General features: G+C 35.6%; 4 protein-coding genes across 7 annotated transcripts in view; 3 read left to right on the forward strand and 1 right to left on the reverse strand.

Annotated features, from left to right (window-relative positions):
- Nucleotides 1–1,708: 1,708 nt before the first annotated feature.
- On the reverse strand, nucleotides 1,709–2,443 carry LOC115985809. Its single transcript, XM_031108709.1, has one exon. It carries the CDS (start codon nucleotides 2,441–2,443, stop codon nucleotides 1,709–1,711), a length of 735 nt encoding a protein of 244 aa, XP_030964569.1.
- Nucleotides 2,444–4,031: 1,588 nt separating this feature from the next.
- LOC115984523 (TMV resistance protein N-like) lies at nucleotides 4,032–15,442 on the forward strand. Of its 3 annotated transcripts, none has more exons than XM_031107546.1 (6): nucleotides 4,032–4,244; nucleotides 4,427–4,649; nucleotides 4,780–5,299; nucleotides 7,118–8,210; nucleotides 11,279–11,554; nucleotides 15,238–15,442. In XM_031107546.1, the coding sequence occupies exons 3-6, from the start codon at nucleotides 4,932–4,934 to the stop codon at nucleotides 15,301–15,303; spliced, it is 1,803 nt and encodes a 600-aa protein (XP_030963406.1). In that variant the 5' UTR covers nucleotides 4,032–4,244; nucleotides 4,427–4,649; nucleotides 4,780–4,931; the 3' UTR covers nucleotides 15,304–15,442. The 3 variants fall into 3 exon arrangements, with proteins under 3 accessions (XP_030963406.1, XP_030963404.1, XP_030963405.1); XM_031107544.1 differs by lacking the exon at nucleotides 15,238–15,442 and adding an exon at nucleotides 11,741–12,113; XM_031107545.1 differs by lacking the exon at nucleotides 15,238–15,442 and adding an exon at nucleotides 11,741–12,113 and having other exon boundaries at nucleotides 4,448–4,649.
- LOC115984528 (disease resistance protein RPP2B-like) overlaps nucleotides 13,523–15,499 on the forward strand; it is a 62,833-nt gene continuing 60,856 nt past the window's right edge. For both annotated transcript variants that reach the window (XR_004090540.1, XR_004090541.1), the window contains exon 1: nucleotides 13,523–13,591. The gene's annotated coding sequence lies outside the window, so the exon portion shown is untranslated. The remainder of the gene's footprint in view (nucleotides 13,592–15,499) is intronic.
- Nucleotides 13,583–15,442, forward strand: LOC115984529 (disease resistance protein RPP2B-like). The gene is made up of 2 exons (XM_031107564.1): nucleotides 13,583–13,973; nucleotides 14,045–15,442. Exons 1-2 carry the CDS (start codon nucleotides 13,605–13,607, stop codon nucleotides 14,573–14,575), a joined length of 900 nt encoding a protein of 299 aa, XP_030963424.1. The 5' UTR covers nucleotides 13,583–13,604; the 3' UTR covers nucleotides 14,576–15,442.

Raw genomic sequence — 15,499 nt, forward strand, 5'->3', positions numbered from 1 at the left:
CCCAAAAGTGTGACAAAAGTTGTCCTCTCTTGATCGTCCACAGCTAGAGGTATTTGATGGTATCCTTAAAAGGTATCCAAAAAGCTCATCCGAGGATGATCTACAGTGGCATCCACTACCTAATCAATTCAAGGCATGAGAAAAAGGTTTTTCGGACATGCTTTATTCAAATCTGTGAAGTCCACACATACTTGTCATTTTCCATTTTTCTTCTTCACCACCACAGTGTTGGCCAACCATTCAGGGTAAAACACTTCTTTAATAGCCCTAACTTGCTTAAGCTTCATCACCTCGTTTTTGACGATATTAGAACGATCCTTAGATGAGCACTGAGGTGGTTGCTTTCTAGGGACGACAGACGGGTTGACGTTCAAATGATGACAAATGAAGTTCGGATTCACCCCTGGAGCTTCGTAAGCATTCCAAGCGAATACGTCAACGTTCCTCTTGAGGAATTCCACCAACTCCTCTTTCTCTTGAGGTGGTAGTTGAGCTCCAACTTGAAAAAACTTCTTCAGATCTACAGTAAATTTCTCTAAATCTTCACATTTGGCCTCGTTGGCTGGCCCCTTCACGGTTAATACTGGAGACTTTGACTACTATAGGCCACCCTCAATAGAAGCTGAGGACTCAATTGCTGGCTGATGCAAAATTGCAGACACAAGGCATTGCCTAGCCATTGATTGGTCCTTTATTAGCTCTTCAATCTGGTCTCTTGACGGGTACTTCACTTTCTAATGCAGAGTTGAAGAAACAGCTCTTAGGGTATGGAGCAATGGTCTGGCCACAATGACTGTGTAGGATGAGTATGTGTCTACCCCAGTGAAGTCTACTTCCACCACCTCTGAGCCAGCCTAAACGGGCATCCTAATCTGACCTCTTGGAATAACAACTTTCCCATCAAAACTTACCAAAGGTGAATCATAGACTGTCAGATCTTCAGGCTTTAAGTCTAGTCCCTTGTATAAGTCAGGGTACATGACTTCTACACAACTGCCTTGATCTACCATTACTCTCTTAACGTCATACCTCCTATTTTGAGGGTAGCTACCAAAGCGTCATCATGTGGTTTGATGGTTCCAATCTTATCTTCATCTGAGAAACTCAATGGTGGTCGGACCTCTATCCTAGCTCTCTTCAGCTCGGAGTGAGAGTCCTCGGGTGGTAGCCTAGTTACAGACATTACCCTAGAAAGGTGAGAATCAGTTCTCCCAGGCACAGCAAAAATGACATTGATGGTACCTAGCAGGGGCCTTGAAGGAGTATTCCGTAAAGCCCCTAACCTTGATTGGTCCCCTTATCTGTGGGGCCAGTACAGAAATTGTTGCAACTTCCCTTCCTTGACCAGTTGCTCCAGATGGTTCCATAGTATTCTACAGTCCTCGATGATATGGCCCCTCTTTTGGTGGTATTGGCAACGAAGGCTTTGGTTGCGCCTCAAAGGGTCTCCACTCATTCTGTTCGGCTACTTAAAGTATGGTTCGTTTTTTATCTTCTCCAAAACTTGATGCACCGGTTCTCTGAACACAACGTTAATCACTTGAGGAGCTGTAGGCTTAGATTGCCTAGCAAAATCCCTCCGGGGCTTGTTATTGTTGTAACGGTCCGACCTGAAATCCCTCCTCTCTTGAGGGATAACCTTACCCTTTCCCTTGCCTTGCTGTTGGTCCTCTTCAACCCTCTTATACTTGTCAATCCAATCAATAAGCTAGCGTACACTGATAACAGGCTTCCCAATCAAAGATTTCCTTAAGCCATGCTCAGCAGGTTCGCCGAACTTGAATGTGTTGATGGTTACATCGTCAAAATCACCATCAATCTCGTTGAACATCTCCCAATATCTGTCCGAATATGCTTTCAGGGTTTTGCCTTCTCTCATAGACAGAGACAATAAGGAAGCTAAAGGCCGAGGAACCCTGTTGCACGTAATAAAACGGGATCCAAACGCCTGAGTGAGTTCCTTAAAGGAATCAATGGAAGTTGCCCTCAGACTATCAAGCCACCTCATCACCATAGGCCCTAAACTGAATGAGAATACTTTGCACATCAAGGCCTCGTTTTTGGAGTGTATAGCCATTTTTTGATTGAAGTGGCTGACATGCTCCATAGGGTCTGTTCTACCATTGTACATTGTGAATGTGGGTTGAGTGAATCGCTGAGGAAGTCCCCTTCTCTCAATCCAACGCGTGAAAGGTGACCTAGAAATTTGGTTGAGTGCTTTACTCATAACGTCGTTTCCCAAGCCTACTGAGGATGAATTTCTGTTTCTGCGTTCATGATAATAGTCCTCGTCATATGAGAAAGACTCGTTAGGAGGAGTCCTTGATCTGCACCTATAGCTGCCATCCTCTTCACCATCAGAAGTGAAGTCAGAATTGGATGAAGCTCGCTTTCGCTGTTCATGGCTCAAGCTTCTCTTTAGGTGATCAATTTCCTTTTGCATGGTTTGGTATCTTTCTCCTGGGAGAGATGGCTGCCACCTCGAGAATGGCTCTTACCAGTATGGGTAGTATGTACACTCCCCTCCCGATCTCTCCTTTACTCAAGTTCACGGAAGTGATCTTGACGTTGAGACCCCATGGATTCTGCTTGGTTTGAACCTGAACCTACCATAGTTGAATGTCAAACTCACTATCACACCAGTAATTCCTCACAGACGGCGCCAATTGTAAGGACTGAATTTGAGTTCCTAGCCTAACGGTAGATGGACTAAGGTCCAAAAAGCCCAAAATAATGAATTTGTAGATAATGAGTTGGAAAACTGAGCTCTAATGAATTAGACAAACACAAAAGTAGGTTTATCAGACATAAAGATGTAAATGGACAGATTTATAATGAGGAAAATCGTCTTCGGCAAAGTCCGAGGAGATCTATTCTTATATATTTCTATCAGATTTGATTACAAAATCAGTTCTTGATGCTACAATAATTTTCTCTCTCTTTTCCGATCCCTTCTTTCAATGTCCTCCTTCTTCTTTTATACTGTCTCTCCTTTTCATCTTCACCTTCCACGTGCAAGTTAGACGATTGGTTTTGATACTTGTCCCATCAGCTCTTCTCATAAGTTCTCATACAATAGTTCTAAGGCTGAAATTCACTGTTCAAGTATCACCTTCACATTAATGCAGTCAGAGAGTTAGCTGCAGTGCATTTAATGTGGAGACAACAGCTTTTTCCTAAGATATTTTTAGGATTTCTCCCTGTCTAATGTCACTGTAATACATATCCGCACCCATGGAACTTTCTGGAACGTTACCCGGGACGATAAGCAATCTTTTCGGACCTCGACATTGGTTAGCCGAGGATGTACTTATCCTTGGCCCACCCCTTGAACTGTTATGACCAAGATTGATCTCTCTATTTACTAACGCAGCGTCTTCTGACAAAGATATCTCTTCTTCGGATAAATCCTTGTCCTCGGATTGGGCCACAGGCCCAATATCCATACATATATAAATGTATTAAATTAATAAAAGTAGAAAAACGAACTAAAATAGTCTAAATAAATATAAAAATCTAATTTTCAAATGAAAATCTTTCATACAACCCCACCACCTACCACATCTGAATTAAAAGGAAATTTATTTATTTAAACAGATCTTCGTACAATCATAGCTGCTTACCACATCACTATGCATTTTTAGTACGATGATCACTGCACAAGAATAAGTGTTTGTGGGATATGGGAGGAAAGAGCGAAGTTCAAGTCTCTAAAAGGAAGTTTCACATGTATATATATATACTTAGATTAAGTTAGAGTAAAAAAAAAAAAAAAAACCTGATTACTTATCTTAATGAGAAGACCAGTGGAAACTTCCTTGTAAATGGGAATCTTTCATACAGCCCCACCACCCACCACATCTGAATTAAAAGGAAATTTATTTATTTAAACAGAGCTTTGTAGAATCATAGCTTGTTCCGCGAAACGACCGTGTACTCATCTTTTGATTTAAATAATAATATAAAAAAAATAAAGCAAAGAATTAGGAAAGTCAGGGGCGCGTGCTCAGGAGGAAACTTCCTTGTAAATGGGGAAAGGTAGTTGAGAGTTCAGAGTTGAGACTAGCCCAGAAAAGAGTTGTTGACTTAGCAAAATACAGGGGACGTGAAATTATGAACGCACACGGAGAAAGAAAGAACAGAGTCCAATCCTTTATTGAAGAGGCAATTATCTAATAGGAGTTGAATCCGGCTTTGTTTCAAGCATTGCAATCACTACTACTGTAATTTCAATTCCCAAATCTGTAAGTTGTCATTTTTCACACATATTCATCCCTTTTATTTCTTTGCTTTAATTTTTTCCTTCAAATGAAAAATCCATACCAAATTGTTTTCTTCTTCCTTAATTTACTTTCTTATTAATTTTTATTTCTCCTCAGTTTAATTCAATGTACTTTTTTGTTTGTTATCTAAATTATAATTCAAGATTTACTAAGTATATTTCCAGCGGTTTCCATGAGTACTCAAGGAGCCTCGTCGTCATCATCCTCTTCTTCTTCAACACCACAGCAGAGTTTTAGAAAATTTTTTGTAGAACTTGTACTTGTTGTTTGGCGATGGATGGGCGTTTGGCTTTTTAGGAACAATGAAGAAATTTAGAGAGGGAAATCTATTTCGACAGAGCTCGTAAAAGAAAAAGAAGAATCAAGGTTTGTTGTCATCACCCTCTTAAAAAAAAAAGCTACAATTATGGAGTATGGATCTTCAACATGAATATTTTCTCTTCATTTAAAATGGTTTAACATTTTCAAGTATATTTTTGACTATTTCCATGAGCAGTCAGGGCGCCTCAATGTCATCACCATCTCCTTTTTCAACACCTCGATGGAAATACGAGGTGTTTCTTAGTTTTTGTGGTGTGGACACTCGTAGAGGTTTTACTGATCATCTATATGCTGCTTTGCAACGGAATGGCATTTTGACCTTTAGGGATGATGAAGATTTTGACCTTTAGGGATGATGAAGAACTTGAAAGAGGAAAACCTATTTCACTAGAGCTCTTGAAAGCAATAGAAGAATCGAGGTTTGCTATCGTTATTTTCTCAAGAAACTATGCATTTTCTACATGGTGCTTGGATGAACTCGCAAAGATCATTAGATGCATGAGGGAGACAGGACTGACGGTTTGGCTCGTTTTTTATGATGTGGATCCATCTAATGTACGAAAACAGACAGGAACTTTTGGAGAGGCCTTTAGTGAACACGAAAACCGTTTCACAGAGAACATAAAGAAAGTGGAAATATGGAGAGATGCTTTGAGAGAAGTGACCAATCTATCTGGTTGGCATCTACAAGATTGGTAATTTTCATAACAAATATATTTCTTTTGGTATTTAAATGGTTAGTGTTTTTTCATATATCATGAAGTATATATATATATATATATATATAGATAGATAGATAGATAGATAGATAGAATGTAACATTATATGCATGGATTGAAATATTACTTACTAGTTAAGATTTTGTTGTATTATTAGAAATAGTTCGTGACCCCTGCTTTACTACTGAGGAACCACTCCTTTGCAATAATTAAAAAGTAAATACTTGATTTGAGGACAAAACTTTCTATGAATTATAAATTTATTAAGATTGTCTATTATTTTCATTATTGTTATTTTTTTTGGGGAAAATTACTATTTATGCTTTGTGGTTTGGCTATTTCACAATTTAGTTCACAAAATTTTAATTTTGGTGGAAGGCACTTACTATTGCACTAAGGCTCGACCTCTTGTTGATAGAATATATACAGTCTAATGACTAAAAAAATTAATTCTACGATGAAGAGGCAATCAATTATTAAGTCATGTGATGCTTGAATTTTATGGACAAGCATTCAACAATTGTTCTTGTCTATAACTAAGGGAGGTATAACTTTGTACTAAATGTCATTTTGGTTTAACCAAGGGAATGAAATATTTCAGTATTGGTTGATATCTATATGCTATCTTGAGATTGCTGCTATTAATATATTTCCATCCATCCATCCATATATATGTGTGTGTATGCTTACCTACCAAAAAAAAAAAAAAAATTTGTATTTATTTTATGTATGTGTGCATTTATTTATATTTATGTTTATCAACATATAATTTAAAATCCAAATATTTTATAAGCTAAAATATTGGCCTAAGTACATTAGCTTAATGTATTATCTAAAATAATATATATATATATATATATATTTTTTTTTTCTTTTAATTTTAATTTTTTTATCGTATAGGCCAAAATATCAATATCGACTAAACACCCTAAAAATCTCCGGTTTAACCAGTATAGGCCAGTATAGAATGGAATTTTATTTAGTACATTTTTGAGAAGTAGTATACCGATTTAATGGCCAATACTAGTATAGTTTTGGCTTCCTTGTTTATAATACTTTTAAAAACTGAATGTGGTGCTTCAAAAACCCAAAATTACCTTCTGCCAAATTTCAAATTGGATTAAGTTTACGTTGGTCATATAAGTGCTTTTTTAAAGGATTTAGTTTTGGCCCAATCATTGTTTTGGGTTAAATAAAATCCTCATAGCTCATTTTGTCCATTTTATTCACAAATAAATTTTTTACATAATTTTATTCGGTAAAAAAAAGTTTACATAATTTTGAAGAAGTGGAGCTTGTAGTAGTTTATAATGATATTAGTGACTAAATAGAAATTCAAAGAACACCTTCTCTCAAGGGGGGAAAAATCATAATTTGGGCTGTTGGGCTTTGACTCAAAAGGTAAAAACTTCCTTTGTGTTGGCACTACTTTTATTATTTGTACTCAAGCAACCTAAAAATTTGATGGATATATTTGAACTAAGTATAATGAAAACTATAGCTCTGAATTTGTCCGTTTGAAATAAGTATAACTAATATAATATGCAATTCTTATATGAGCAGTTCTACTTCTATCCATGTTGCTTGAGCTATTCACATGTGTTTGAGAAAGGAGTATTCTTGCCTAATATTTTTCTTCCTTCCCTATGGTTTTATAATTGCGTTTGGACAATCATGTAATTATTTTCTATCTTGTTCACAAGCATGAGTCAGAATTTATCCTAAACATTGTGAAAAGGATGATTTTATAATTGGTTTGGACCAACATGTAAATATTTTCTATTTTCTTTGTAGGCATGAATCAGAATTTATCCAACACATTGTGGAAGAGATGATGGAGAAATTGAGTTCAAAGTCCTCAAGCATTAGCAAAAACTTCATAGGAATAGAATCTAAGGTGGCAAAATTGATCCCTTCATATTTAGGTTTTAAGAATGATGTTTGCATGATAGGAGTTTATGGTATGGGGGGAATAGGAAAGACAACTCTTGCTAGAGTTGTTTATGATGAGTTTTGTAGTCATTTTGAAGTTTCTAGCTTTATTGCTAATGTTAGGGAAGATTCAAAAAAACACGGTTTGCATCGATTACAACAACAGCTTCTTGTAGACATTTTGGAGGACAAAAATATAGATATAAGGAATGTTTATGAAGGAGTTGACATGATTAAGAAAAGGATATGTCATAGAAAAGTTCTACTTGTTATAGATGATGTCAACCAATTGGATCAATTAGAAAAATTGGTAGGAGAGCAGGACTGGTTTGGATTGGGGAGTTGGATCATTATAACAACTAGAGATGAACATGTGTTGGTCCAACATGGAGTTCTTAAAAGATATAAGCCTGAATTGTTAAATAATGATGATGCTTCAAAACTTTTTTGTTTGAAAGCCTTCAAAATGGAGCAACCCAAAGAAGGTTATATGCAACTCTCCCTTAAAGTTGTAGAATATGCTAATGGCCTTCCATTAGCTCTTATTACTTTGGGTTCCTTTTTGGTTGGAAGAACGACAGATGAATGGAAAAGTGCATTGGATAGTTTTAAAAAAACTAAAGGAGAAATATTTGATATACTTAAAATAAGTTACGATGGACTAGAGGAAATGTGGAAGGAGATCTTTTTAGATATTGCATGTTTCTTTAGAGGGCGGACAAAAGATATAGTAATACAGATATTAGAGAATTGTGGTTTTGATGCAAGAATTGGTATAAGTGTTCTTTTGGAAAAATCTCTTCTAACCATAGATGACAATGAATGTTTGGGGATGCATGATCTACTAGCAGAAATGGGTGAAAAAATTATTCGTCTAGAATCAGGTGGTAAGCTTGGAAAGCAGAGTAGATTGTGGATTAATGAGGACTTACATTGTGTATTGGAGAATGATATGGTAAGAACAATGACAATGCTATAATTTTATTTCAGAAAATGAGATTAAGTAGGTATAGTGACATAATTTTGTTTAATAAATTAGTTCTTTAAAAAAAAAATTCCAGTAGGTAAGTGATTATCTAAGTATTTAAGTAGCAAAATAAAGAATTAAACATTCATTTACCATGATAAAATATTGTCAATGAAGATTTCTTATATTTTGAAAAAAAAATATCTTTGTAATTGTTTATAAAATTGAATTAATATTTCTTGATGTAATCAACCAATCTTTCATTTCTTGGTTACTACCTAGAACAAAAAACTATCTTAACATTTTTTTTTTAATATATAAAACCGTAGGCTTTATTTCTTTATTTATTTATTTCATTGCTTTTAAAGTAATGTTGTAATCTCTTAATGTTTCTTCTCTTGGTCTTGAATTTCTAAAAGGTAAAAGTGCACCTTTCTAGTTTTAATGTATGAGTTTTAAAGAGATTAATAAGGGAAAAAAAATTTTAAAATAAGATTTTGTACTACAATCTATTAGTTACTAATGGGACTCTTATCATCCATTTGAGTTAGTTTTTTGAAAATTTTAGTTGTGTTTTTGGAAACGCATTTTTTAAAAAGGAAATTAAGTGTCTAGTAAAATGTGTGAAAAGTATTTTTTGATATGAAAAATTGCATCGTAAAAATGCAATTTTCATGAGCTGAGATTTGAAAACACACCTTTTCTCTTATTATAAAAATGTAATTTTCTTAAAAATGCAAAGCCAAATACCAATCCTCTTGCATTTTCATTTAATTTTCTCCTTTTTACACAAAATAGCAATGCCAAATGGTAATATGTAGAACATTTTACTTTTTTTTTCTATTTATTAAATTTAAAGTTGGGCCCTCCTAGTGGAGAAGAGGGTAATGCAAAAATTAAATAACTTTTAGAAAGGTTACATATATGGAAAACTCAGATGTCTTTTTTTCCTTTACAGATTTAACTCAATATAGAACTTGTGTCATTTTGACAACACTACTAAAAAGCCGGTCTAAAGTTGTGTTTTTCTTGTGATCTATTATTGCGTTTTCCACAAACGCTACTACCAACAATGACCTGTTCTGGCGTTGATACCAAGACTTGATACTTCTTGGTGTGTCCATGATCTCTAACGTTTAAATCCCAAAAGCAGAAGAATATAAGAAAGAAAAAAAAAAAGAAAAAGAAAAAAAAAAGAAATTGAAATGCACAACAATAGTGCTTGTGTATATTTGCACAAGTATTGTAGCAAAAATACATTTTTTCACAATGTATGCATAAGTTGATGTGGGTCATTTTTCGGGGTTGGTTAGGCAAAATTTGGATGCTATTTTGCAGTGGCGACTCTAGGAATTTTGTCCAGGGGGTTCCTATTCTACTTTGAAAAAATTTCGGGTGTTTTGGGATGTTTCGGTAAACACTGGCCGAAATTCAAGATTTGACCGGCATGAAGTTTGTGCTTAAAAAAAAAAAAATGTTCTTAAAACCAAAACAAATTTGCATATTGTACACCAAAAAACCTCAAAAGGAAAAAAAGTGAAAAGAAAATAAATGAATAAAGGTACTTATACAATAAACTATAAGTTCATTTGAAATATTAATAAAATTATTAATTATTGTTGTTTAGTTATTTCATTAATTTGTTTGCCTTTTATAAACTATAATTTGTTATATCGTTGTTTTATTAATTATAAAATTATTAATTGTTATTTAACCTAATATAATTTAATTTATTTGCCTTTTATAATTTATTGGTTTTTTTTTTTTGAGAATGTTATAATTTATTGGTTAATTATACTGCTTCAATTATTATTGTTTAATACAACAATAAACTATATTACTTTAATTTGTTTGTCTTTAATTATATTACTTTAATTTGTTATATTGTTTAGTCCTACGTGCACATTACACTAAAAGCACTAAAAGAGCCACTAATGTGCACATTATTTACACATGCCATGAGCATATGTAGCACAATAATTAAATCACTAAAACTGTGTAATGTGCACTTGTACAACCCGGCTCCATCCCATGTGCCCATCCACCTGCCCTGCCAATCAGAAAATTTCACAAATAACACATAACGCATTACACTAAAACATAATTAATATTTCACCAACACCAACACACTACACACACCAACACCAACAGATGACAAAGCCAAATTCAATTTTCAAAAAGTCAAAAATAGACAAAACTTAATAAAGCTAAAGACTAAAGTTCGGCCATTCAAAAGAGAGAGATAGTTACTGAGTTGGTCTTATTAAAGAATAGAGAGAGAGAGAGTGAGAGTCAGTTAATAATTTTCATTTCAGATAGAGAGAGTCAGAGAGAGACTGAGAGCGACTCAGAGAGAAAGAGAGAGACTGAGAGAAGTTAGCTTAGAAAAAAAATGAAATACCTTGAGGGAGGGTCGGAGGGAGCACCGGAGCAGCGGCAGCAGCGAGCAGGGAGGCGGGAGGCCTGAACTGGACTGGGCACGAGCGGATGAGCCGGTGGGCGAGCGATCTGCCGATCTGGCACTGGCGATCTCCGTCCTCCAATCCGATGAGCGCCGACGAGCGGCGTTGGCTACTTGGCTTGGATGAGCCTCAACAAGCGGCGTTGCTCTCTGTGACCTCTGCCTGTCTTTAGGTTAGGGTTAGCTTAGTGATTTCATTTATTTTTATAAAGCCTTTAGTGAGAATCTGTGGGTTTGTCCTTTTTTTTTATTAGGCGCTGCGCTGCTCTGTTTTTTTTTTTTTTTTGGTGAGAATCTGTGGCCTGTGGGTTTGTTTGTAATCTGTTGGGCACTTGGGCTTGCCGTGGGCTTGCCTCTGTACAATTTTTTTTTTTGGGCTTTTTTTTTTTTCTCTTGAAAGTAGAATAAATTTTTTTTTTTTTAATTTGAGGGTATTCCTCATTTTGTGGCTGAGGGTGTTCCTAGTATAGAACAAATACAATTTTTTTTTTTTTTTTCAGGTCAGGGTGTTCCCAGGAACACCCTGACCTGTACGTGGGGTCGCCACTGCTATTTTGCATAAGTTGATAATGTCCTTTACTTTTGAAATTTTTAGGCATTAGAAGCAATTCAAGCCATAGCCTTACCTTGGAAAAGGAATTTCAAATTTGAAGAATTTCCTGAAGTTTTTTTGAAGATGTCTAATCTTAGATTGCTGATTATTAATGGTTTCGACATCCCGGATGCTCTCGATTTTGCTCCAAATAGCCTGAAGTATCTTTCATTGGATTACAGTTCTTTAAAATGTTTGCCATCTAGTTTCCAACCAAAGGAGCTTGTTCATCTTGACTTGCCCTTTAGCAAGTTTGAATATCTTTGGGAAGGAGAAAAGGTAATTTTGTTCTTTTACTTGATTTTCTATTATTTATTATTTCTATTTTCTCTTAGTGTAGCTACAATACGCTCCTGGCGTATTTGAGCCTCCTCTTTTCATTCATAAAGTTGTTTTAATTGAAAAGAATTCTTTGCTTATTAAATTAAATTCAATTTTTAATGGAAGCTTTGTTTTTTGTAACAGCGTTTAGGAAAGTTAAAGTTCATTGATCTTAGTTTTTCCACAAACCTTATTAGGACACCTGACTTTTTTGGGGTTCCAAGACTTGTGCAACTAAAGCTTGGTGGTTGCTCTAATTTGGTTGAGATTCACCCATCTATTGGACAACTTAGCAGGCTTAAGTATTTAGATCTGATATGCTGTGTATCTCTTACCAATCTTCCCAGCATGTCTGCTGAAATGCAGTCTCTTACGACTATTAGACTATATGTATAAGTGCCAACCATAAACATCATTCTAAAAAATAGACCTTACTACATACAATAACAGCACTCTTAAACCCATACAATAAAAATCTTTTGCAAAACATATTTACTCATATATTTTTATTAACTTATACTTAAAAAGAAAAGAAGCTAAACACATTACAATGCCCCCCGCCCCTCTTTTCTTTCTCACAATCACAATGCTCCAGTACAACAAACTTAATATATTTTTCCCTACTCTTCTCAATAATGGATTAGTTCTCTCAATCATCTCCATCTGAAGGGACGGCTCGACAAATTGGGCATGCAGGGACTCGAGCCAAGGCGCGGACAATGCACCTTCGGTGATACACATGCTTACAAGTTTGTATGGTAGCTAATCTGTCTCCGGCATTAAAATCACCTAAACAAATCGAACACATCTCCGCGTTATACGGGATATCTAAAATATTTTGGAAAAGCACCATCCGAACCCCCACAGGAAGCCTAGTACGACTACGGTATAGATATACCACGTATATCACCAAAGTCGTAAGCATCAAAATGCAAACGGAGGTGATAACGTTGGCATTAAATTGGTTATGCCAAATACCAAGATTAGGCCCGATAGCCCGTGTAACAAAGAAATCATCCATCTGATGAGAAAAAAAAAAAAAAAACAACTAATGTTTTGGCGGAAGGAGAACGAGTGTTGAGAGATCGTGGTACTGCTTCCTTTTTATAAAGGAAGCAGTGGCCATTTTCGGGTCTTCCAGTTGCGTACTGGAAGACCATATGTACAATTTTCAGATAGAAGCTAGTTAAAAAGGAAGCAGAGCCATTTTTGGGTCTTCGAGTACGCAACTGGAAGACCCGAAAATGGCCGCTGCTTCCTTTATAAAAAGGAAGCAGCACCACGATCTCTCAACACTCGTTCTCCTTTCGCCAAAACATTAGTTGTTTTTTTTTTTTTTTTTCTCATCAGATGGATGATTTCTTTGTTACACGGCCTATCGGGCCTAATCCTGGTGTTTGGCATAACCAATTTAATGCCAACGTTATCACCTCCGTTTGCATTTTGATGCTTACGACTTTGGTGATATACGTGGTATATCTATACCGTAGTCGTACTAGGCTTCCTGTGGGGGTTCGGATGGTGCTTTTCCAAAATATTTTAGATATCCCGTATAACGCGGAGATGTGTTCGATTTGTTTAGGTGATTTTAATGCCGGAGACAGATTAGCTACCATACAAACTTGTAAGCATGTGTATCACCGAAGGTGCATTGTCCGCGCCTTGGCTCGAGTCCCTGCATGCCCAATTTGTCGAGCCGTCCCTTCAGATGGAGATGATTGAGAGAACTAATCCATTATTGAGAAGAGTAGGGAAAAATATATTAAGTTTGTTGTACTGGGGCATTGTGATTGTGAGAAAGAAAAGAGGGGCGGGGGGCATTGTAATGTGTTTAGCTTCTTTTCTTTTTAAGTATAAGTTAATAAAAATATATGAGTAAATATGTTTTGCAAAAGATTTTTATTGTATGGGTTTAAGAGTGCTGTTATTGTATGTAGTAAGGTCTATTTTTTAGAATGATGTTTATGGTTGCTCAAAAATCCGTTCCCTTCCAAAATTTACTGGAATTATGAAAAGCCTATCAGAACTCTATATGGATGTGACTGCTATTAAGAAACTAGCACCCTCATCGATCAAGTATTTGACTGCTCTTACTTTATTTGATCTAAGTTACTGTGGAAATCTCAAATTTCTTCCATGCAACATGGATAATTTGAGGTCTCTTGAAAAACTCATTATTTCCGGATGCTTAAGACTAAAACTGTTGCCAAGGCTTCCATCAACTATAAGATATATAGATGCTCGATATTGTTATTCTCTAGAGCCATCACCAGCACTAGTCAAACTTAGTAGCTTGTTACAACCTTACTCCCAGTGGTTTCCATACAATGAGAGCAGTGGTGGAGTGGCATTTACAATATTATACCGTTTCCTACAGGTAATCTCTACTATCTCTCTTGAATTGTTAAATTACAGTTAACTACAACCATAGTTGTGTTTTGGGTACAGGGACTCCTTTGTCAAAAAACTGTTAATGAAACTTCTACCAAAAGGAAAGAGGATGAGGGTGAATCTATAACTGAATTTCAAATAATTATTCACGGATTTGACATTCCGTCTTGGTCAACTCATCAAAGTGTGGGGAATTCAATAAGCATAGAGCTGCCATCAAATTGGTGTAATTGTAAATGGATGGGATTTGCCATCTGTGCATCAGCATCAGCTAGTAAACCGATAAGAATTGGCATTAGAGCTCGTGTGATAGCCCTTGGTGATACGCCTCAGAATAACTATGTCTCTAAACTTTTGTTTGGGATGATGCCTTGTGAGGACAACATTTGGCTACTGTATTTGTCTCGTGATAATTGGTTTGCTACTGTTGGGAATGGTGAATGCAGTCAAATTAAGGTAATATTTGAGACTGATGACTCTGCCCTTCATGTATGGGAATGTGGGGTCAATTTGTTATACGAGCAAGATGTAGACGAGTTCAGCCAAACCAATGCACAATGTTTGATTGAGAAGTTGAGAAGGGATTAACCTCTTAATTCACTGGTAATGGCCAACTCAAACATCCTTCATGTTAATGCCCAATCCTATTTTCTTTCTAACTATACTTTGGTTTCGTCACTGTCAAGTAACTCCCTGTTATTTTTCTTCTTCTTTTTTTGTTTCACCATGTGCAAGCAATCCCAATCACCCTGTACTTTTTGAGTGGAAGAAAATTAATCTTAGATTCCACCATGAGGTTATTGCCAGTTGTCTAAGCCTCTACATCATCATCACTTACAAGAAGCATAATAATTAGTAAAACATTAGGCAAGCAGTTTAGAATATGATCTAGATAGGAAATACATTCTCAAGCTTAACCCATTACATTTCTCAAAGGATTTTGCTAATGTAGATCTTTCAATCCTAATTTGGCATCCTATATTTAACTATCAGAGTATTATGCTATTTTGCATATTTATTTTGCGCTGGAAAAAGAAATACTACTTTTCCTGATAAATTTTTGAAACATGAAAACTTGAGACGGTATGGTATTTCCTTCCCCACCATATATATTCTTCATAATTACTGGTGTCATGCCTTCTAAAACAGGTAAGAAACAACTCCAATTTCAGTCATTAGTAAGGAGTGAGTTGTGTAGTTATTATTATTATTATAGTACCATACTAACTCAAGTTTTCACATATATGCAGTGGGTGATGATGATGATGATTGTCATGATTGCAGAAGATGGCGCTCATGTTCTGTTTGTACTTTGACTATCTTTTTTTCATAGGATGAATTTCAATAGAGGCTTTGGCAATTAGATATGTACATGCATTTCAATCAGCATGACTATGTTATATTGAATTTGTATTTGGTTCGGGTATAATTATTTAAAAGCTTGTTCAAGTGGTATATGTATGCATCTTGTTTCAAAATGAAACTGGAGTTTAAAATCTTTTTTTTTTAAGG

The sequence above is a fragment of the Quercus lobata genome, chromosome 4, assembly GCF_001633185.2.
Source record: "Quercus lobata isolate SW786 chromosome 4, ValleyOak3.0 Primary Assembly, whole genome shotgun sequence".
Lineage (NCBI taxonomy): Eukaryota > Viridiplantae > Streptophyta > Magnoliopsida > Fagales > Fagaceae > Quercus > Quercus lobata.

What these genes read in the sequence shown, in the direction of transcription:
- LOC115985809 (XM_031108709.1), bottom strand. Translation starts at nt 2,443, where the DNA reads ATGCAAAAGGAAATTGATCACCTAAAGAGAAGCTTGAGCCATGAACAG.
- LOC115984523 (XM_031107544.1), top strand. Translation starts at nt 4,932, where the DNA reads ATGATGAAGATTTTGACCTTTAGGGATGATGAAGAACTTGAAAGAGGA. An exon ending in GTGTATTGGAGAATGATATG is followed by an intron (nt 8,211 to 11,278) that starts GTAAGAACAATG and finishes TGAAATTTTTAG; the next exon opens with GCATTAGAAGCAATTCAAGC. An exon ending in ATCTTTGGGAAGGAGAAAAG is followed by an intron (nt 11,555 to 11,740) that starts GTAATTTTGTTC and finishes TTTTTGTAACAG; the next exon opens with CGTTTAGGAAAGTTAAAGTT.
- LOC115984529 (XM_031107564.1), top strand. Translation starts at nt 13,605, where the DNA reads ATGAAAAGCCTATCAGAACTCTATATGGATGTGACTGCTATTAAGAAA. An exon ending in TATTATACCGTTTCCTACAG is followed by an intron (nt 13,974 to 14,044) that starts GTAATCTCTACT and finishes TTTTGGGTACAG; the next exon opens with GGACTCCTTTGTCAAAAAAC.